General features: G+C 43.4%; 1 protein-coding gene across 1 annotated transcript in view; it reads right to left on the reverse strand.

Annotated features, from left to right (window-relative positions):
• Window positions 1-1,928: 1,928 nt before the first annotated feature.
• The window catches only part of FTCDNL1 (formiminotransferase cyclodeaminase N-terminal like), a 119,093-nt gene continuing 97,092 nt past the window's right edge, over window positions 1,929-23,929 (reverse strand). The window contains 3 exon segments of the mRNA XM_073645616.1: window positions 1,929-2,295; window positions 3,325-3,412; window positions 21,849-22,037. Of these exon segments, the coding sequence (XP_073501717.1) occupies window positions 1,929-2,295; window positions 3,325-3,412; window positions 21,849-22,037 (644 nt within the window).

Here is a 23,929-nt window from a genome sequence, read left to right on the forward strand (position 1 = left end):
AAAAGGTGTTTGCTGGAAAAAGATATTGGTACTGTGTATGAAACATGTACGGATGTTGCAATTGTTAACATACCTCTCATTTCAGGTGACTGCTTGGTCTGAAAAAAATTACCCTTACTGAGTACCACATTTTTAAATCTTGATTTCTTTAGTGTTTCTTAAAGCCCTAAAGTTGCCATTTGAAATGACTTTAGTTTTGTGTCATGTCTGTGATCTTTTTTTCAACAACATTAAACAACTGAATGAACATCCTCCGAGCCTGGTGATTCCATAATTTTGCCAGGGGTTGTAGAAAAGTGTAAAGCTGCAGCACAAGTCTCTCTTTGTGGCACTGTGCTGAGTGCTCCTCACTCGTCCTTCCCTTCCTCTCTCCATGGAATTTAATAGACTGTCTAACCTGACATCTCTTTAATGACAATCGATCTTTCTTTGACCAAGTTGGATTTGAGCTGTTTTTCTGAGCGATTGCCGAATTCAGGAGGAAAGGGTGGTGGTTGGGGGAACTGGTTTATAAGTGGAGAAAGAAGCAGGTTCTCATATTCTCCTGTAGTATTGTTCTATGTAAAGTTAATTGAAACAACAGTGACCATTTAAGTTGACATTAAACTCATTATGAGATCATGAGCATGATGGAGCTGACATATTTAAAGGTCTAATAATGTATGCAGCATCACGGTTTGTGTTACTTGTCAAAGTAATGTTTGCTACATCTGTAATACTTGATCCCTCAAACCCAGACAACAACTTTGAAAAGAATAATGTGAGTAAGTCAATGAGACGCAGTTTTAAGCCCCTCTATTTTAAGCTATTAGTGAATGCAATGTGTTATTACTAATATAAGGCCCCGTTCACACGTTCAGTATTTGGTCAGTATTTTACATCATCAGGAGTGGGTGAAAAATACAGAAGTGGTGAGGTGTTTCTATTATACTTTTCCTCTGATTGTTCTACTCCTGATTTTTGCTTAGAAATACTGATGCAAAATACTGACCAAATACTGAACGTGTGAACGTGACCTAATACTTTCAGGGTCTATCTAATCTGACTAGTGCAAGTGAGGAACCACTTGGAAGGCAGTGATGCTTACTGGCTGGAGGGCACAATAGCTGACATTGCTCCATAGTCCATGTACAGGAGCATTCAGGCAGTGGGAATAAGCATCCACCAGCACTTAAGGTGAATCTGTCAGTAGGATCAACCCCCCCAAGCTGTCTATATGGGTATGTAGTTCATAGGAAGCTGAATAAAATGATACCTAGATATCTGCGATCTGATGTCTTATTTCAGAGAAATCCATGTTTTTCTTATATGTAAATGAGCTGTTCAGGACTATGGGCCGGACATAGATCTGCCTGAAAATCTGTCTCCATGGCTTATTTTAAATAAAATGGATCATTACCAGTGTGATGTGTAATGGTTGATCTCTGCTCCCCTGATCTCACTGCAGAGTTGTGTGTGATTATACCTGACACATCTGAGGGTTCCTCTCAACTTCAGCTTCCAGCTCTCAAGCTCACAGTGTTACAATACAGCAGAGCTGTGAGAGCTGCAGCTGCTAATGTGTTTGTTATGAGACAAAGTTCAGTTCTACTGTTCTGTGTTAGTTACATCTGTCACACTGGTAATGCTTCCTTCCATTTATAATAATCTCTGAAGTCAGATTCTCAGGCAGATACCGGCCCATAGATCTTAACAGCTCATTTACATATAAGAAAACATGGATTTCTCTGGAATAAGACATCAGTTCGCAGAAATTAAGGAAACATTATATTCCGCTTTCTATCACCTACATGCCCATATAGACGGTTTAGGAAGGTTGATCCTACTGACAGATTCCCTTTAATACTATCGGGGATATTCATATAGGATGTTTAGGAGAATGAGACCACTGGAACAAGTTGTATGTCAAACTTTATTAGTAAACTTTTTCACATAAAAGATCCTTGTCTTCTTTTCCAGAATTCATTTATTCCATGTGATATGGCATATTCTGCTGTGAATCGGCACTCCTGGGGTGTAAATCCAACAAGAGCAGTTCCTGCTGTCTTTATACCTCTAGAAGCTGACAATTTTTGAACTTCAGCTTCAATATGTTGAGGGGAAATGTAAGAAAATGTATCTCCACATATATAATATGATACATATTTATCATCTTCCGCTCTAGAGATGCTGTGGGGGATGTCTCTGAAGCTCTCAACATTACATGCTATTTCTACCAGACCTTTATTTGGGAAAGCCATTGCTTGCACTCCTTTCAGTCCTCCTGTTCTTTCACGAATGGCAGTGACTCACCCCCTGGGCCATGGGGCACTCAGATCCGGGCAGTAGGGGAACGATGGGAGTAGTAGTGGCAACCCGGTTCCGTGGCTCAGGGTGGTCAGGCCAGTGGTAGTCCGTTATGTGCTGATGATTATGTCCGACTACGCCACCCGTGGATTTGCGGTCATTAGGAACTGCCGCTGCAAGGCAGACCGCTGGGGCTGATGATGTATGCAGCTGGGATGGTGTGACTCCCCACGGGAAGAGTGCGGCCCCAGGGCAGTGTAGTGGATGGTGGGAGTGATGGTAGTGAGAGTCCCAGTGCTGATAGTGCTGGAGGAGCAAAGGAGCACACAGACAACAGGTTGCAGTCCAGGGTCTTTACTAAAGCAGGTAAACTGACCCATAAACAGTCCCAGCTAGGAGGGGACCTGGATGTCTGAGAGCAATGGGGAAATTGGCCCTGGTCAGGGTGAGGGTGTAGGCCTACCGTGCTTTCTGCGCTCCTTCTGACTATCTCCTCCTTATGGGATAACAGCCCACGCTTCCGAGCTCTCCGTGTACTCTCGCCTGTATGGCCTGCGACGTGGGTTCCTTTCTGCTTCCGGCCTGGTACGGCTTCGCTGGTCCCTTCTGTTGTGGCAGGGCCTCCAGGCTTCTTAGGCCTAGGAATATACAGTCCCCTGCGGACTGGTTATCTGCTGGAGAATGTGGAATCCTTCCAGCCTCAGACACCAAAGTCTGGTAAATTAAGTCCGTTATCTGCCAAGACAGGCTCTCTTCGCCTCTTGTCTCTGGCTTGTGGCTCTCTCCTCCTGCCACACTTCCTCTTAGGTGCAATACAAAACTGTCTGTCCCTGCTCTGCTCTGGGACCTGAATCCTGAGACAGGTCGTCCAGCTCTCTCTAACCCTGCCCCCAGTACCAGCTTTTATAGGGGCAGCCTGCTCCCCCTACTGGCCTGAGACAGGAGGCATTGCATGCTAATGTTCCCCTGACTAGAGAACCTCCCCCTTGCTCTCAGACACAGCTTTATTACATTTTGTGGCATCCAGGCCAGGGTGACACAGCAGCGGCTATAGCTTTTCCTGACGTCAAGTCCTGTGAGTCAAGGGTGACGTTACAGTTCATTACATAAGGGCTGGCACCAACACCTATAACAATAAGAACATTATTCTTTATTTGAGTCACAGAATAGTATAAGGCTCTATTCACACATCACACAGATAGAAAAGGGCCCCTGTGCAAGAACAGCATATGGGCCCTTCCAGTCCAATAGCTTATCATAATGCAAAGTCCCACCTACTTTGGAGGTGGAAGTGGGCACCCTTACCTCTTGAACCCTTGTGCGGGTTGCACCAATGATATGTCCACCCCTGTTTCATATGTTTGCTAGAGATATGGAGCTCCTAGTGAATAACTCAGGCAGAAGGCTGCAAATGATCCTGTTGTATAGTCATGCAATGGGGTATGTCATCCTTAGGCTCCCAGTGTAAAGAAATATATAATGTGTATAATATGTTATATTACGATATACCTAAAGTCGCACCTACTTTACTATTCCATATCGTGAAAAAATTATACTGATGTATACTGACTCAACAAACACCAAAATGCTACTACTCTTTTGGCTACTTTGGGTAAATGGAGCCCTATGGATACATATGGTGTATATGGCAAATGTTGTTTATTTTCCAAATAGTCTCCCAAAATGACAAGAACAGAGCCTAATTTTTTTGTTTTCTACACAGCATTTTTGTTACTTTAAAACCAGCTCAGACGGGGGCGTGGCCAGGACCTCAATGTGAGAAGAAGTGTGTGTGAGGAGCTCCTGCTGAGCTGAACACAATAGAGGCTGAGTGCCAGCATTTGCACCTCAATTACAGCACACATGGGGCCACGAGGTGCTAGGACACCGGCATCCACTCCAGGGCCAGTGATAGCGACCGCACTGGACACCTTTCTTCAGAAGGACTCAGCACCTCATGGTGTCCCGGAGCCATCTTGGCTGGAACAGACCGGGCTGCAGCGGCCTCAGACAGAGCACAGAGGTGAGGGGAGTGGGAACCAATCTCAGCTTGCGGCCCCTGCTGATGTGGATTTGCAGGGGCACCTAACAGCAAAAAGCTGAGGCAGAGCTGTGAGAGTCGTCTCCTCTGCAAATAAGACTGTTACAGCTCACAGGAGGTGCACATCAGAGCCCCCCTCCCCCTCCTCCCCACAGACAATTGCACAGATAACAGCATGTGCTGCTGATCATCCCCAGCCCCAATCAGAAGACAGAGAGGCAGCCGGGGAGACTGAGGGAGAGGGGAATATTTTCACTGTCCATGGTAAAGGGGGTGGAGACTTGTCCTCTTCCCCTGGCTGTACTGAGGATGAATGGGGGGTCGGGAGCCTGCAGCCCTGTGCCCCTGCATGGCAGAGTTACCTAGAGCATTTACCCTCCAAGACAGACTTCAAAAACCTTATAAAGGAAGTCAAGGATACCTGCAGGTCAGAGATTGCTTGTGTGAGACAAGACCTGAGGCACTTGGCAAATCGTATAGAAATACTGGAGGATGATCATAATACTACTAGAGCTCATGTAACCAAACTACAACAAGTGACCACCCAGCAAAAATCAGTGATGCAGGATATGCATGCCCACATTGAAGATCTTGATAATAGGGGAAGAAGGAGCAATATACGGGTGAGGGGTCTCCCCGAGTTGGAGGGGGTGGAGGATCTCAGAGCTATACTTCAGGAGATCTTTAACTCTATCCTGGGTGATAGTCAGCCTGCCTCGATCAAATTTGATAGAGCTCACAGAGCCTTGAAGCCAAAAGGTACTACAGCATTTCCGAGGGATGTAATATGCTGCTTGCATTACTTTGAGCTGAAAGAAAAGATAATGGCCAAGGCACGGGCCCAGAAAGCCATAAAGTATAGGGGGGCGGACATCCAGCTCTTCCCGAACCTGTCTAGAATTACCCTGCAGAAGAGAAAGCATCTTAAACCTCTGCTCAGCATGCTCCTGGATAAGAAGATTCCCTATAGGTGGGGCTTCCCCTTTGCTTTAATGGCTCGCAGAGATGGGGTGTCGGCAGTGCTCTGCTCTATGGGTGATTTGGCCAAGTTTTGTGGGGACCTCCAACTAACAGCACCGAACATTCCGGAATGGGACTATCTTCTCCCCCCGGAGGCTCCACCTCCCGTATGGCAAAAGGTGGGGAGGCGGGGCAAAGAGGGAACGACACCTCGCAGGCCTGGGGAGCAGGGCCTGTCCTCTGGAGTGCATAAGAATAACTATGGTTGACTGTAAAACCCGGAGCATAAGCGGCTTCGCTTGAGGGTTTACTTTTTGTCTTTATCGCTCTTTTTCACTTACAAGCCGGTACTCGACGTCAAGTTCTGAAATACTTATGTTTGATATTTTTCTATGCCTTAAATGAATGAATATTTTAAAGTGTCACTTTGACAACCTGTTTATAAATGCTCAGTAGGGTTCCTTGGGTTTTGGGACAAGGATTTTGGTTATTGTTTCTCTTCTCACAGGAAGGGTTTTTTTTTCCCTTTTTCTTGACTCCCTCCAATATATTTTTCCAAAGGGTTGTTGGACAGCAAGGACATTGTGAACTTAACTGCATAGTACGTTTTTGAAACTTAGTGGGCTCACCTTGTGCCACGGTAACAACCCTTCTCCAAGAGTTACTCTTGGGAAAATTGTTCTGATCTGTTTTGATATTTGTACGTGTTTTATCTTAATGTTGGTTTGCTTCAGTCTGTGTCTCCCCCACATCCCATTGTCTTTACCCTCCCTCCTTTTTACCTTTTCTTTTCCTTATCAAGAGAGCAGGGGTCATTCATGAAGCTCCATGGCAGGTCATTATGGGGCGGGAGGCTGCAACGATTGTCAGTGAGTATGATTATAAGCAGTAGTTCACCTTTTCTCACTAGTAATGGTTAAGTTGATCACTTTGAATGTAAAGGGGCTTAATTCCCCTAGAAAAAGAAGGCTCACACTGCAGGAGTTGAAGGCTCAGAGAGCGGACATTACCTTTTTACAGGAGACCCATTATGACCGGAGTGGGACGTTTAGATTTGCGGCCCATCATTACCCTTCAGCCTACTCTGCCTATAATAATAATAAAAAGGGTGGAGTGGCCATACTTATATCATCTTTATGTCCAATTCAAATCTCTAAAACTCATGGGGACCCGGCAGGTAGATTCTTGATACTGGAGGGCTTTTTTCAGGGCAAAGCAATAATATTGTGCAACATTTACGCCCCAAATTCGGGCCAAATACCCTTTATTCGCAAGGTTCTAACTAGCCTTCGACGGCTGCAGCCTGGGGCATTGTTGGTGGGGGGGGGACTTTAATATCCCGTTCTCAGAAATAAGTGATAGGCTTGCTTTGAGGGGGAACCCGCCATCTGCTGGTTCGTCCCGATTATCATTGGAATTTTGAAAATTGATCCGGGCAAATTCCCTTTTTGATATGTCGAGAATAGATCATCCCAAAGAAAAAGCTTACACTTTTTATTCAAATCCACATCAGACTCATACCAGAATCGATTACTTGTTTGCTAATATTGTCACACTTTGAATGCTAGAGAATATGGAGGTGGGGTCCATAACATGGTCGGATCATGCGCCGGTAATATTAAATTTAAAGTTGGGTCTCAGTTCCTCCAGAGCCTGTCACTGGCGACTGAATGAATTTCTGGTAAAGAATCCCTGTATTCAAAAATCTTTATCAAATCATTTAACCCAGTATTTTGAACTAAATTTGGGATCTGTGCCCTCCCTTCCTATTTTGTGGGAAGCGCATAAGGCGGTAATAAGAGGGTGTTGTATTGCAGAGGGAGCGAGGCTTAAAAAAAATTCAAGGCAACTTTTCTCGATTCTTAATTCTCAGATTTGCCTTCTGGAACGTAGATTTGCCTCTTCTCCTTCGACTGGGACTCTGAGGAAGCTGTTGGCCACTAGGGACAAATTGAAGGATCTCTCCATCCGTAAAGTGGAGAAGATGCTTGTATTTTCAAAACAGAGATATTATGAAAAAAGGGAACAAGGCCCATACCCTGTTGGCTACGCAACTGCAGGATCGCTCTGTGGCCGCGGCTCCTCAGGCTCTTAGAGACGATGAGGGAACTACCCACTATGACCCGGGGGAATTGTCAAATATCTTTTCTAAATTTTATAAGAAATTATATAATCTTCAGGACCCACTGGCAGGCAATCCAGAATATAGGCGATCAGAGATAGACAGCTTTTTTCGGAGGATTAGTCTGCCAGTTCTTTCAACGGAGGCACAAGAGTCCCTTAACAAACAGATCACTCTTGAGGAATTAACTGACATTTTGAAAGATTTGCCCCTAGGTAAGTCACCAGGCCCGGACAGTTTGACCTATCTATATTATAAAACTTTTGCGGATATACTACTCCCCTATATGGTTGACCTTTTTAACTCCTTCCTGATGGGAACCCCGATTCCTAGCTCGCTGTCTCATTCATATTTGGTGTTAATTCATAAGGCTGGTAGAGATCCCCTTGACTGCGCCAACTATAGGCCCATAGCCCTCTTGAACTCGGATTTAAAAATATTTACCCGTCTCCTTGCAAATAGACTGAATGTCTGGCTCCCGCACATGATTCATAAGGATCAGGTGGGGTTTGTGCCCTACAGGCAGGGAGGAGACAACACAAGGAGGGCTGTGGACCTGGTGGATGTGGTCAATAGGAATAAGTCTTGGGCGCTTCTCCTCAGTCTTGATGTGGAAAAGGCTTTTGATCACCTTAATTGGCCCTTTATGTTTGAGACAGTGAAGACTTTTGGGATATCAGGTGCTTTTCTAACAGCACTAAAGGCCCTTTATTCTTCTCCCACGGCATCCATTAAACTTCCCCATTGTGTATCACCCAGTTTCTCTATAGCAAATGGTACAAGGCAAGGCTGTCCTTTATCCCCACTCTTGTTTGCCATGTGTATCGAGCTTCTAGTGGCAGCAATAAGAGTTAATCCTGACATATCGGGGGTGGAGGTAAGGGGTAAAGTATTTAAAATTTTCCTATTTGCAGACGATGAGCTACTGACCCTCACGAATCTGCATATCACCCTCCCTAATCTTAAAGTGACACTTCGGGAATATGGCATGATCTCAAGATATAAGATTAATTCTAAAAAAACAGAGGCACTTCCACTAAACCTTCCCCATGAAGAATTAGATCATCTTAAGCTAAATTACAAATTCCGGTGGAAGTCAGAGAGTATCAAATATCTGGGGATTAACATAACGTCAGACTATGGGACCCTGTTTGCTCATAATTTTCCGCCCCTTTTTAAAGAATTGAAGGGTCTTATGGTCAAATGGGCCAATCTTCATATCTCATTTTTGGGGCGTATATCGGCGGTGAAAATGTCCCTTATTCCTAAACTCAACTACTATTTTGAAACTCTGCCAGTTGGGGTTCCTATGGGGGAGTTGAGGGCTCTCCAATCCTGTATAATGAAGTTTATATGGAATAATGGGAGGCATAGAATCTCCAAGCAGGTACTGATCTCGGGGAGGGAGCAGGGGGGGTTATCGGTCCCGGATGTGGTTAAATACTATTGGGCGGCTCACTTGAGAAGGATTCCCTCGTGGTCATCCCTTTGGGCATATAACAAGTGGACAGAAATTGAAAAATTATGGATAGCCCCAGTTCATCCAAATTCACTACTGTGGTCTGAGAAATCTGTTAAACTCCAAACCACTTTACTGGGCCCTATGAAATTCACTAGAGACATATGGGACACCTGTAGGAGGAGATTTCCTCTTTCTTCTAAACACTCCCCGATGATATCATTTGTCTTTCAGCCTTTGCTCCCTCAGAGCCAAGAATCATCGATGGCTCATCCCTGGATCAACGCGGGATTGTTTAGATTTGCGGATATAGTGGACAGAAACACCTTAGTAATACATCAGGGGAGGAGTCCTGAGGAGATAATTTGCATATTCCCACTGCATTTTGGGGTAAGTGAAGAGTCTCCGCGAGCTCAAAGAACACTGGATTTTGGCTGTTGGAGCTGAAAAGAGGACATCGGTAAACCAGGGGAGGAGTCCTGAGGAGATAATTTGCATATTCCCACTGCATTTTGGGGTAAGTGAAGAGTCTCCGCGAGCTCAAAGAACACTGGATTTTGGCTGTTGGAGCTGAAAAGAGGACATCGGTAAACCAGGGGAGGAGTCCTGAGGAGATAATTTGCATATTCCCACTGCATTTTGGGGTAAGTGAAGAGTCTCCGCGAGCTCAAAGAACACTGGATTTTGGCTGTTGGAGCTGAAAAGAGGACATCGGTAAACCAGGGGAGGAGTCCTGAGGAGATAATTTGCATATTCCCACTGCATTTTGGGGTAAGTGAAGAGTCTCCGCGAGCTCAAAGAACACTGGATTTTGGCTGTTGGAGCTGAAAAGAGGACATCGGTAAACCAGGGGAGGAGTCCTGAGGAGATAATTTGCATATTCCCACTGCATTTTGGGGTAAGTGAAGAGTCTCCGCGAGCTCAAAGAACACTGGATTTTGGCTGTTGGAGCTGAAAAGAGGACATCGGTAAACCAGGGGAGGAGTCCTGAGGAGATAATTTGCATATTCCCACTGCATTTTGGGGTAAGTGAAGAGTCTCCGCGAGCTCAAAGAACACTGGATTTTGGCTGTTGGAGCTGAAAAGAGGACATCGGTAAACCAGGGGAGGAGTCCTGAGGAGATAATTTGCATATTCCCACTGCATTTTGGGGTAAGTGAAGAGTCTCCGCGTGCTCAAAGAACACTGGATTTTGGCTGTTGGAGCTGAAGCTTTTTTTTTTTAAGCTTTTTTCACTGTTTTCAGAACATTAACAGTAAGAACATGGAAGAGTCCAGGAGCCATTTGGTGAGCTGCATATTCTGCTACATGTTCACAGACTTGCCAGTGGAAAAGCCAAACTTCACATGCCAGAAATGCAAGCTTGTGTCCCTGTTGGAGGAAAAGTTGCGAAATCTAGAAGAGAGGTTAACTACCTTGAAAATCATTAAGGAAGGTGAAGAGTTCTTAGACAGAGCAGAATTATCTCTTCATGATTCAGAAAGAGAAGAAATTCGAACTGCACCTGATGAAACAGAGGAATGGAAGCATGTGACCCAGAGAAGCAGGAGGATCGAGAGGCAGTCAGCACCCATACTGCTCAGGAAGCAGTACCAGGCTCTCACGCAGGAGAACCATGAAGAAATACAGCAAAATAAGACTTTGCCAGCAATGAATAACCTTGTAAGCCCTCAGAATCCTCCTGGATGGAGAAAGAAGAATGTTGTGAAGAAAAAACGGAGAGTGGTGGTCATGGGGGATTCCCTGTTAAGAGGAACAGAGGCCGCTATCTGCAGACCAGACATAACCTCCAGAGAAATGTGCTGTCTTCCAGGAGCAAAAATTAAAGATGTGTCTGACAGGATATCAAGACTCTTCAGACCTACAGATCACTACCCATTCCTGCTAATACATGTGGGGACAAATGACACCGCAAGAAAGGACCTGGAAACCATCTGCAGTGACTTTGAAGACTTAGGCAAGAAAGTGAAAGAATTGGGAGCGCAGGTGGTCTTCTCATCCATCATCCCAGTGGATGGCCATGGAACAATGAGGTGGAATAAGATTCTACAGGTGAACAACTGGCTACGTCGATGGTGCCGTCAACAAGGATTTGGATTTCTGGATCACGGAATGAATTACCTATACGATGGACTACTTGCTAGAGATGGGGTGCACCTTACGAAGACTGGAAAACATGTATTTGGAAGTCGCCTTGCTACACTCATCAGAAGAGCTTTAAACTAGAACAATGTGGGAAGGGAAGCAAAAGGCCAGAAAAAGCCATACAGCTGACAAATACTATTGAGATCTCTGCTACTGGAAGTGGAAAGGAAGAACAAAGACAAAACAATTTAAATAATAAAAACATGGGAGGAAGAGAAACCAATCACAAACTAAAATGTTTTTATACAAATGCACAAAGCATGGGCAACAAACAAGGAGAATTGGAACTACTAACGCAGGAAAAGGAATATGATGTCATTGGAATCACTGAAACTTGGTGGGACGATACACATGATTGGAATAAAAGGCTAAAAGGATACAACTTATTTGCAAGAAACAGACTTGATAAACGAGGAGGAGGTGTCGCATTGTATGTTAGAAAAGCGTATATCTGCACAGAGATTGAAGCTTCAGAGACTGGGAGTTCTGTGGAAACTGTTTGGGTAAGAATACAAGGAGAGAACAACGGAAAGGACACCATTGTAGGCATTTACTACAGGCCACCTGGGCAAGCTGAAGATATGGATGAACTCTTTATGTATCAAATGACCAAGTTCTCCAAAAAATATGACGTAGTGGTCATGGGAGATTTCAACTATCCAGACATTTGTTGGGAATCTCTCTCAAGTAAAACTAACAGGTCAAGCAAATTCTTATCCTCTCTTGCTGACAACTTTATCTTCCAAAAGGTAGGGGAGAAAACAAGGGGATCTGCTACTTTGGATCTAATCCTTATTAATAGGGAGGAAATGGTTGAGGAGGTAAAGGTGGCTGGGACGCTAGGAGGCAGCGATCATGCTATTATAGAATTTTGGATAACTAGAGGAGGAAGACATGTGAAGACTCAAACTTCAAGGTTAGATTTTAGAAAGGCAGATTTTAAGAGACTCAGAAAGAGAATAGGAGGGATCCAATGGCTGGATGTCCTTAAGGACAAAAATGTCCAGGAAGGATGGGAAATTTTTAAAAATGAGATTCTCAAAGCACAATCGTTAACAATCCCGAAAAGTAGGAAGAATGGGAAGCATTTAAGGAAACCAGGATGGATGAACACAGAACTTAAACACATGCTAAAAAGAAAGAAAGAAATGTTTATTAAATGGAAAGAGGGAGGCATATCTAAAGAAGATTATAATGCAGTCTGCAGATCCCGCAGGGCACGTATCAGGTTAGCTAAAGCTGACAATGAATTAAGGCTTGCAAGAGATGTCAAAAGCAATAAAAAAGGATTTTGGGGGTATGTCAAAAGTAAAAGAAAAGTCAAAGATGCTATAGGATTTTTACAGGATGAAAATGGAGAAATGGTAAGAGAGGATGTTGAGAAGGCCGAACTTTTTAATTCCTATTTTGCATCTGTTTTCTCTCAGAAAGAAAATGTAACATCAACTGATCTTCACTGTCCTTTTAGAGGAATAGAGGAATCCAAGTTATCTGTAAACAGAAAGATTGTGAGGGAATATTTAGCTAACATAAATGAGTTCAAGTCTCCAGGTCCAGATGAATTACACCCCAGAGTACTGAAGGAGATCATAGAAGAAATTTTAGAACCACTCTCCATAATCTTTGAAAATTCTTGGAGAACAGGAGAAGTCCCAGAAGACTGGAGAAGAGCAAATGTTGTTCCTATCTTCAAAAAGGGGAAGAAGGTGGACCCAGGGAACTATAGGCCGGTGAGTCTGACTTCTATACCAGGAAAGATCTTTGAACAAATTATTAAACAACATGTATGTAAGTACATGGATAAGAATGAAGTGATTAACCAGAGTCAGCATGGGTTTGTAACTAACAAGTCATGTCAGACTAACTTAATTTCCTTCTATGACAGAATCACTGACTGGGTGGATCAGGGAAATGCTGTAGATATAGTATATCTTGACTTCAGCAAAGCATTTGACAAAGTATCTCACACCATCCTTATTGAAAAAATGACCAAGTATGCAATGGACCAGGCAACTGTTAGGTGGATTCATAACTGGCTTAGTGATCGGACTCAAAGGGTGGTTGTAAATGGCTTCACATCCAGCTGGATGAATGTCTCAAGTGGGGTACCACAGGGCTCCGTCCTGGGACCTGTATTGTTCAACATCTTTATCAATGATTTAGATGAAGGAATTGAGGGTAAACTGATTAAATTTGCTGATGACACAAAGCTAGGAGGGATAGCTAATACTAGAGAAGAGAGAGAGAGGATTCAAAAAGACCTAAATAAACTGGAGCAGTGGGCAGCAACCAACAGAATGGTTTTTAACAGGGAAAAATGCAAAGTACTACATCTGGGCAATAAAAATGAAAAAAGCATATACAGAATGGGAGGAATAGAGCTAAGCAACAGTACATGTGAAAAAGACTTAGGTATACTAATAGATCATAGACTGAACATGAGTCAACAGTGTGATGCAGCAGCAAAAAAGGCAAATACAATTCTGGGATGTATTAACAGAAGCATACAGTCTAGATCACGTGAAGTCATTATCGGTCTTTACTCCTCTTTGGTCAGACCTCATCTGGAATACTGTGTACAGTTTTGGGCACCACATTTTAAAAAAGACATAGACAAACTGGAGCAAGTTCAGAGAAGAGCGACCAGAATGGTGACTGGTCTGCAAACCATGTCCTATGAGGAACGGTTGCAGGATTTGGGAATGTTTAGCTTGCAAAAAAGAAGACTGAGAGGAGACTTAATAGCTGTCTACAAATATGTCAAGGGCTGTCACATTGTAGAAGGATCATCTTTATTCTCATTTGCACAAGGAAAGACTAGAAACAATGGGATGAAACTAAATGGGAGGAGACACAGATTAGATATTAGAAAAAACTTTTTGACAGTTAGGGTGATTAATGAGTGGAACAGGCTGCCACGAGAGGTGGTGAGTTCCCCTTCAATGGACGTCTTCAAACAGAGGCTGGACAGACATCTGTCTGAGATGATTTAGTGAATCCTGCTTTGAGCAGGGGGTTGGACCAGATGACCCAGGAGGTCCCTTCCAACTCTACCATTCTATGATTCTATGATTTAAAAGAAAGTTTTAACATCACTAACCGGGAATTCTATCAGTACATACAGATTCAGTATTTTGCAAGATCCCTGCTTGGCTCATATAAAGTGTCCATCCCCACGGAGTTTGAGAGGCTGTGCAGGAGAGGTCCCTCTACCAAGGGGTTGATCTCGGATATATATAAAATAATCAATTCACCGGTGGGTGGACCCATCTTCCAGCACCCCTATATGTCTAAGTGGGAGGGATTCTTGGGAAGGAGGCTTTCCCCTCAGACATGGCAGACAATATGGTCTAAAGCAGCTAAGACATCAATCTGTACCCTATACAAGGAGAACCAATATAAAATTTTAATGCATTGGTACCACACACCGGATGTCCTGAATAAAATGAACCCGCAGGTCCCGAGTATATGCTGGAGATGTGGATCATCTGTCGGCACTCTGACACATGTTTTCTGGTCCTGCAGCAAAATAGTTCCCTTTTGGGAAACAATAAGAAAACTTGTTCAGGAGGTGCTATTTACAGAGATTTCTCTGGAGCCCTCTGTTTTCATTCTCAATGTGACCCCTGGTGGAATGGGTAGACATTCTTCCAAATTGCTCCTCCACTTGTTGACAGCAGCGAGATGCATGATTGCTCTTCACTGGAAAAGGGACTCACCACCCTCTAGACAAGAGTACTACGCTAGGGCCTGTGATGTGAGGCGGATGGAGTCCTTGACCGCAAGTCTTAATGCAAAGATGGACCTGTTCGAGACAGTATGGGCCCCATGGGACTACTATTGGGTGCAGCGTAGTGAATGATCAACTGCTTCTTGATCTTTTGTCTATATCGTTCTTCCTTTCCCTTCCTTCTCTCTGTGTTGTCTTTTTTCTTTTTTTTTTCTTTGTGTTTCATGGACTGTTATTTAAAATGGATGTCATATCAGATATTTGAATTTGAAAGCTTTAAAGTGATCTCTAATGGGCCGGCCTGTTGGAGGCCTAAGTGTTTTCTCTGATATGAAAATGTGAATGACTTTTCTGTGTTCTATGTTTGCTAAAATATGCGAAAAATTTTAATAAAAATTACAGTTATAAAAAAAAAAAACAGCTCAGAAACCTAACAACTATACGTTAGCATTATTTGTTGGAGCAATAGCAACAGTTGGTGCTCTGTGAAATGTTGGAGTTTGTTAATGTGTGCATTTCCTCTCTGCACTGTACTGTATGACCTCTCAGTGTTGTGTGTGTCACAATTCTCCATGTTGCGATGATGAAGACAACAATTCATTCCCCCACAATGTCTGAGTGATGATGATTCTGCTGAAAGCAGATTTTATTACAATTGCATTAGCGGTGATGGCGTACTACAGAAGAACCAGAAATGTGATTAAAATGAGCTAGATGCTTTAAGAAGAGAATTTATATGTCTTATGGCTCATGCAGATGAGTGTATAAATCGGATGTATGCTTCCGATCAGATATCACACGGACTGAACAACTGACCCATGTTATTCAAAAGAGCTGCTCAAATGACCGATTTTTCTCACGGTCTGACTGTGGGCGCTTTCCCACGACCGTATTTTTGGCCCGAGTGCTTTCCATGAAAAAAACGGACCGGGCTCAGACCAATGTTATTTAATGAGGCAGCGTATATGAGTGATTTTTTTCACTGACCGAAACTGCGTGTGAAAAAAAAAATCACAGCATGGCGCTAGTTTCCTCTGTAAATCAGATAAGACTCACCCAAACAAGTCTATACATATGTAGCACCCTGAGGATTCGGCTGCTACAGGGGTATTGCACCTCAAGCCAGAGGTGTGATATTCCACTCCCGGGTAAGGATGGAGTGTGGAACTGAGCTCAGTAGGCTGCATGCACTACACACATCCCATTTCCGAGGAACAGACCAACGGTACTCCCACTTAGAAATGTGCAGGTACGACCGAGTCTGTTCCTGGCTGGAGTGGGAGGGGGGTGGTACATCCCAGTAGTGTAGGGGCAGATAGGGGGAGCAGCCTGGGTAAAGATAGGAGCTCATTGGGTGCTGGTCACCTGAGCTCACACATAGAGGGAGTATATAAGGTGGGCACCATCTAAGATCAGGGTCAGTCTGTGAGAAGTCAGTGAGACATCAGACTTTGCAGAGCAGTGGAAGAGAGCAGAGGAGCAGAGCAGCCCCAGAGCAAGAGTGAGAGAGGAAAACGAAAGACCCAGAGGGGGAGAAAGAAGGAACTCTGAGAGCCCAAATACAATCACAGGGTGAAGAGTTGGCAACAGGGTACCGGATCCCAAACTGGTGGGGGCTACAGCATACCTCAGCCAGAGACCGGAGGCCGTGGGCAGCATCTGCCACGGCCACCCACCATATCCACCCAGAAGGCAGACCACGCATAGGGTCAGGGAACCCAGAGGCAAGGGTTCGCCAACAAGAGGCCCGAGGGAGCCGGACTTAGGTGGATCCCTGGTGGGGAAGGCCAGAGACGAGGACAGGACAGAACGGGAGCTCAGAACCACGCTCCAGAACTACTTGGGGGTTGGCCGAGTCCAGGACCTGGTGGACGCAGCACGGCTCGGGTGGTCACTCAAGGCCGGAGTGACCGGAACATCTGCAGTAAGTAAAGAACCCTGAACTGCACAACCCGACTCTGACTCTCATTACCATCATCCCTGCACTTCCACAACCACCATCCTCTGCACCTGACCCCCTGAGGCTATACCCCTCCCGTTGGGGGTTATACTACCTGAGCTGCACAAACACCATCAGCCTCAGCGGACCCTGCTGCAGCGGCGGCCGTAGTGACCGCAATTCAACGGGTGGCGTAGTCGACATAAAGAACTTTAGTAACATCAGTAAGGACTGCCACACACTGAGCTTGACACCCTGGGCACGGACCGGGTCACAGCCACTCGGAGACTACAACCCCCATCTGATCCGGCTCCGGGTATTCCCCAAACAACACTGGCCCAGGGGGCGCGTCACAAACACAGAAAAATTCGGAAACCATACGGACCTACTGTACAGCATCCAATTTCTATGTATATATTGCTATATGGTGACATAGGAAACTGTAAATGATCTTGTAAATAATTCATGACTGCTACTGTAAAAAAAAACTATTTGCACTCGGACAAGTGAGAAAAGAATCTTCCCACTTTTCTGGTTGAAACTTAGAATGATTTTTATACTTGTGTGAAACTATCATGTTCGTGAGACAAAAAAATTGTAGCATGTACTATTCTTTTCTCAGTCTTGGATGAGACTTACCCATTCAAACCTATGGGTGCATAAAAAAATTAGATCCCGCACAGGACATCAAAAAATAGGAATAAAATGCATTTAATAAATATTATGTAGCGACAAGCAGTATCAATAAAAACTTCAACTCATCCCACAAAAAGTCCGTATTCAGAAAATGGAAAAATAGATGTTTTCTATTCTTTTCTGTAGCTAAAAGGCTCTAGAAAATCAACATTGCTTCTAAAATCCAGCCCAGTAAAATCACACTCCCATAGCTAATGGGCCACCTTCTGAGCCCCACAGCGTGCCCAAACCAAAGTGTCATCAAGTATGGAACTGCTAGAGAGGGGAGAACCCTTTTAAAGGAGTTCTTCGGGTCTTGATGATTGATGATATATTCAATGGATGGGTCATCAAGAGATTTGCGAACCTGAACTTAAAACACCAAACACTGACTTCTCCCGGAAGTCCGTTGCAATGTTCAGAGTTCTGGGGGAAGTCTGAAAGAGAGAGAATTTTCCAGATCGAAAGTTCAGGTCTCCAATGTTTTCAACTCTGGTTGTGGTTCAAGTTCGAGTACAGTTCTGGTCCCCTAACTGAACATTGGAATAAAGTTCGGGTCGGGTACCAGAACCCGAACTTCCACGGGTCCGCTCATCCCTAGTAATCAATATGAGATTGTGGGGTCTGACACCTGACACACCCACTGATGAGCTGTAGACTAACCTGCAGAAGCCAGAATTAAGCCACGTACGGGCTGAACGCAGGAGCCCCAAGCATTGATTAGTGGCCACAGATGAGTGGATGTTTATTACTTTTTTATTACAATGTGTTTTGTTACTAAAGAATAATAGACACCTTGGAACTTCCAAAATCTCACTTTTTGATCTAATCTTTCCCTGGCATGTCCTAATCATTTTCTCCATTGCTAGTCAAAAAACAGCGTGTCCTCCTCCCAGCTGTAAATAAGCTCACATCCTTCCTGTGTGGTGGCCCAGAAACTGAACACGCATGTGGAGCTAATCTCATCATCTTCCATGGAGAAAAAGTTGCTTATTCTTTTAATTATTTAGCCCTGATGTACAATTGATTTTGATAGTGGGAGATTTTGTTATGAGGGGACAATAAAACAGCTTATTTATATGTCTCCGGGTCCCACTTCCAGCCTTCTGTTTCTGGTTGTGTTCTTCATCTTTGTTTTGTCTTCCTCTGATTCTGTGTATATGACTCCAATAATATTCTGCACCGCAAACATCCTCGACATAGATGTTAATAGCAGAACGGCCCATGTTGGGCTTCTTTCTATAGAAACACTTGTAAACAAAAATGTTTCAAGCATCCAGATCTAATCATTATTTGTCTAAGTGCTTAACCCATTCCCGTCCAGAGGGTTAGTCTACTCCACAAATCTGTATTCTGTTGACCTTTAAATTAATATCAGCAGTATGGTTTACACTTCAGGAGTAGGGAGTGAGGAGTTATGTATTTATATATCTTGTGATAATTCTAATGAATGTGTATCATTTCATTCATTTTATTTTTTTACTTTTCCAATAATTTCATATTTTGACCAGATTCAACACTCAGTGTATTTACAGGGCGTCTGTTAATGAATCAGGAACTTCTGACTCCACCACGTCCCTTCATCAAGACTTTCGGGAAAATCGCCATTCTTGATGAATCGGGGCCAATATCTAGACTAAGGTCAAGGGCTAAAGTCATGTATGACGGACCACCAGCAGTTTAGCTCCTATAGACAGTTACCAGTACTAGAGTGGGGGTATCGCTGTACTCTATTACTACATGCTGTGCAAAGATATATATGGTAGTACATGGATCATAATATGAATTTACATCATTGACTAATAATGATCTGTATTGCCCTCCGTGTGCCTGTGTGTGGGGCATCCATTCACCTCAATGGGCGCCATATACTCCTATAGCAAAGTTTTTATGGCATATTATTGAACAAAACCATATACAATATGCTTTGGAGAATATGCCATATTGTTAGAACTTATGAGATGCCTTTGTGTAATATGGATCATAGAGTTAATATACGGTGGTGGTTTGGGGAGCTGTCAGACGACCTTTCACCACGTTTTTCATGTTGAACTGGAGACACGACATAATAATGGCTGCAGAGTAGACAGAGCACAATAAAATGGGTTTTTTATTTATTTTTTAGCATTTTTCCTTTCACTTGCGCAGATATTAGCTATCAAAGTTTATTGCACCTAATGAGTTAATTTTCGTAAAGTCCAAGTGGTTATCAGAGAGTTTTCACTAGAAGCATGTACTTTTTCCTCCTGTATCCTCCTGAAAAAGAAAACGACCCCACCATAGCTCAGAAAAAGCTACCCCTGTGTGAAATAAATTGACAACCAGCTCTTACTGCAGAGTGATTTCAAGTTGCTGTGAGCACAACAGACCTGAGTGTAATTATGGACCCCTTTGAACACTCATTTTCAGGCAGGCTGTCTGGGAGGAGGGGCAGTACAGTAGAAGTAACAGTGCTATGAGAGGAAAAAACTGAAGGAATGGTTTGTAATGTGACACAGCTATACTCAGCTGTGCTGCCCCTCTCCTCACAATTACTGCTGTAACCTTATCTGAAAGGTGTTAGTCAATTGTGCTGTACGCCCAGAACTTTCTAATCATGCAGGGTGTTAGACAAGGAGATCAGGACTGTCTGTCATACACCTCACACACTGAGAAACCTGTTCTAAGCTACTGTTTGGGGGGTGTTCTTCTTTATCCTGAGTGTCACTGCCTGCTTATGATTGGGCAAGATCATTCAGGGGAAGAAGTACACACCCCTAGTGAAAACTCTCTGATAACACCCACTTTGACTTAAAGGGAACGTGTCACGTAATTTCAAACATCTAAACTAAGTGAAATGTGCATCACTATCACGTTATTTTCATTAAAAATGGCGCTGTAATGATGTATAACAAGCACTTTATATACTTATATAGTACCTGCTCGTTTAGTCATAGAGGTGTGATTCATTTTCTGTTCAGTGTGCATCGCCGCCCACTCAATTTGATTGACTTCCTTGGTTGCGCTGACTTTACTAGAATCCTGCGCTTGCACAGTGTGGCGCTTGGAGCCACATTTGCGCAGTGAGGTGCTTTGAGCCACGATTGCACAGTGTGTAGCGTGTAGCCGGCCGCACTTGCACAGTGTTGTGCGGGGAGCCATGCTTGCACAGTGTCGATTGGGAAGCTGCTCATGCGCCATGACGAGCGGCTCCCCACTTGACAGTGCGCAAGCGTGGCCGGCTCCACACTACACACTGCGCAAATGCGGCTCCAAGCGCCACACTGCGCAAACGTGGGATTCTAGTGAGGTCAGCGCAACCAGAGAAGTCAATCAAATTGAGTGTGTGGTGAAGCCCGTGACTGAACAGAAAATTAATCACACCCCTATGACTAAACGAGCAGGTACTATATAAGTATATAAGTATACAAAGTGCTTTTAAACATCATTACAGTGGCGTTTTTAATGAAAATAATGTGTTAGTGATGCACATTGCATCACTAACAATGCACTGGGGACAGTTTAAATGCTTGAAATGACATGACAGGTTCCCTTTAACTAACAAAAATTAACTCATTAGGTGCCAAATACTTTGATTGCTAATCCCTCCGACAATGGAGTGGTGAAATAAAAAAAAACTAAAAAGTTTTATTACGCTCTGCACAACTATTATATCATGTGTTCATTTGAAAATGAAAATTTGGTGAAAGGTCTTCTTTAAAGGAGTTGTCTACTACTCAGACAACCCCTTGTCAATTACAATATTACCCCGCAGAGAATAAAAAAACCTTATACTCACCTCCAGTGCAGGTGCCAGTCCAAACTTGGAATTTTTTATCCGTATTGCCATCTGTATGCCATTCGTGTGTCTGTTTTTTACATCCATATGACATCCGTTTTTATATGCATAATTAAATAAACAATACAGCTTCCTATCTTTATCATTTTAATGTATTCATGAAAAACGCATGACATATGGATGGTAACTCTTAGTGGGATCTATTTTTTACGCACCTATTGACTTATAATGGTTGAGTCTGATCCCGAATACGGATCAAAGTAGTGCATGCTGTGATTTTTACACGCAGACTATAGGCCTGTGTTTAAAAACATTTATGTGAACTGAGCCCTAATTCTGTGCTGTGTGGTTCCTCTGTTATTCCTCTTCAAAATGTAGGAATAAATTGACAACTTGGTGATATCAATGTCACTACACATTCAGCACTGATTGGACAGTGTAGAGACACCACCCCAACTAGTAACACCCAGCCGTCAATATATTCATACATTTTTAGGAAGAAAAACAGAGGAATAGTAGAGTTTCAATACAGAATTCCAAGGAAAGATGATTCAGATATAATATTTTATAAGAAATATCTAGTAAAAAGAGATGTCCAGGGACATTTAACACCTTGGTGTGATTTCTGTTCCCTTTTATTCATATAAAGTCTTCTATAGGTCGCACAGAATGTATTCATTAACATAATTACTGGTGTATCAATACATACCAACCTGTTATTCCATAATTTTTTGATAGTATCATTCCAACATCGGCTTTTATTGGATCCACATCCGATTTTTTTCTAAACCAACCCAGAGTTCTCCTTTTATCCGCTAGAGTTCTCATCTCTGGTACGTCTGCATATCCAAAAAGAAACATACTGCACCCTGGCACTTGTTTGACCAGCTCCTCAGCAATACCTAAAACAGAATTATTAGTGACCTTGTGCCAGTGTAAAAAAAAAGATGCTGTGTGTGAACATATCCTAATTCACAATTAATTTTATAGTACATGAGCGTCAGTTGTATATCTATACCTACCATGTACAGTGATAGTGGAGGTGCAGTTCTGGGACAAAAGGTGAACAGACAGAGGCACAGGAAATATTCTCATGTTCTAGGATCCCGTGGGCTTTGTGTCTTTGTGTATGTTCATAGCAACATTATAATAATTGATGTTTTTCCATTACAGAAGTGTGAACTTAGCTCAATTGACATATTCAAACATAGGAAACCATTTGTAAAGCATGGACTATATACATTAGACTTTCAGCAGAAAATGACTGTTCGAACTAAGCAAAGCATTTGGTAGGAAGACATACAGTGGGTACGGAAAGTATTCCCTTTAAATTTTTCACTCTTTGTTTCATTGCAACTACTGATGAGCGAGCATGCGTGCTACTGCTTGGAGCTCGCCCGAGCATCTCACTGCTCGAGATGCTCGGTGCTCGAGGAGTATTTCCGGGTTGCTCGGTAAGGAACTCGGGTCCCCTCCCTGCATGTTTGGTGCTCTTTAGAGAGCCAATGAACATGCAGGGATTGCCTGCCATGCACTGTAATGCCGTAGACATGTTGGTTGTGGGCATTACAGTGATTGGCTGGCCGCACAGCGTCATCAGGTCTATATCAGACCTGGCACCGCCATGCTCGTCACAGTCACTCTGGATCAGACAGTGTAGGAAGAGCTGCTGCTGTGTCAGGGAGAGATTTGATCATGTATTAGGTAGTGTAGGGAGAAAAACCGTACATTACACATATCCATATTAACAAACAGTCCTTCTGAGGACTAATCTATCTGCAGAGATATCAGGCAGGCAGGGTGTATAGGCAGGCGGTGTATATAGCAGACTGCAGTGCATATAGCACAAGAGGCTCCATTCCAATTCTGCCTTCTGCTGCTGTTAGATATTTATATACAAAGGCCCAGGTCTCAGGGGCCAGGAATACTTTTCTTTGGATCTTAATCCTCATTATTTGCTTAAAAAGCAATCCAGAGAATTTGCACCATTTGCTTGTTTTGGGAGAGGTGCTGCAGTGTCAGGGACAGATTTGCTTGTGTATTAGGTAGTGTAGGGAGAAAAACCGTACATTACACATATCCATCTTAAAAAACAGTCCTTCTGAGGACTAATCTATCTGCAGAGATATCAGGCAGGCAGGGTGTATAGGCAGGCAGTGTATATAGGCAGGCAGGGTATATAGCAGACTGCAGCGCATATAGCACAAGAGGCTCCATTCCAATTCTGCCTTCTGCTGCTGTTAGATATTTCTATACAAAGGCCCAGGTCTCAGGAATACTTTTCTTTGAGTCTTAATCCTCATTATTTGCTTAAAAAGCAATCCAGAGAACACCATTTTTTCTGCGCCATTTGCTTGTTGGCACTGCGGAATACAGCCAGGTCCTTTCCATATTAGAGCGCTAGAAATCCAGCTATTTAAAACTGTGTTTTCTCCATCAAACGGATCACATATACGTTGTCAGAAAATACTGCCATTTCTGGCCTCCATTAAAAATTTCCTTTAGTGTGTCATTGAAGAAATTCATACCAGTCTGCTGTTCAAACTAGTTACCTACAGGCCAGGTATTTAAAACTGTGTTTTCTCCATCACACGGATCACATATACGTTGTCAGAAAATACTGCAATTTCTGGCCTCCATTAAAAATTTCCTTCAGTGTGTCAGTGAAGCAATTCACCGCAGTTTGCTGTCCAAACTACTTACCTACAGGACAGGTATTTAAAACTGTGTTTTCTCCGTCAAACGGATCACATATACATTGTCAGAAAATACTGCCATTTCTGGCCTCCATTAA

The sequence above is a fragment of the Phyllobates terribilis genome, unplaced genomic scaffold (genome assembly GCF_046119375.1).
Source record: "Phyllobates terribilis strain yellow unplaced genomic scaffold, ASM4611937v1 Scaffold_9__5_contigs__length_417890890, whole genome shotgun sequence".
Classification (NCBI taxonomy): Eukaryota; Metazoa; Chordata; class Amphibia; order Anura; family Dendrobatidae; genus Phyllobates; species Phyllobates terribilis.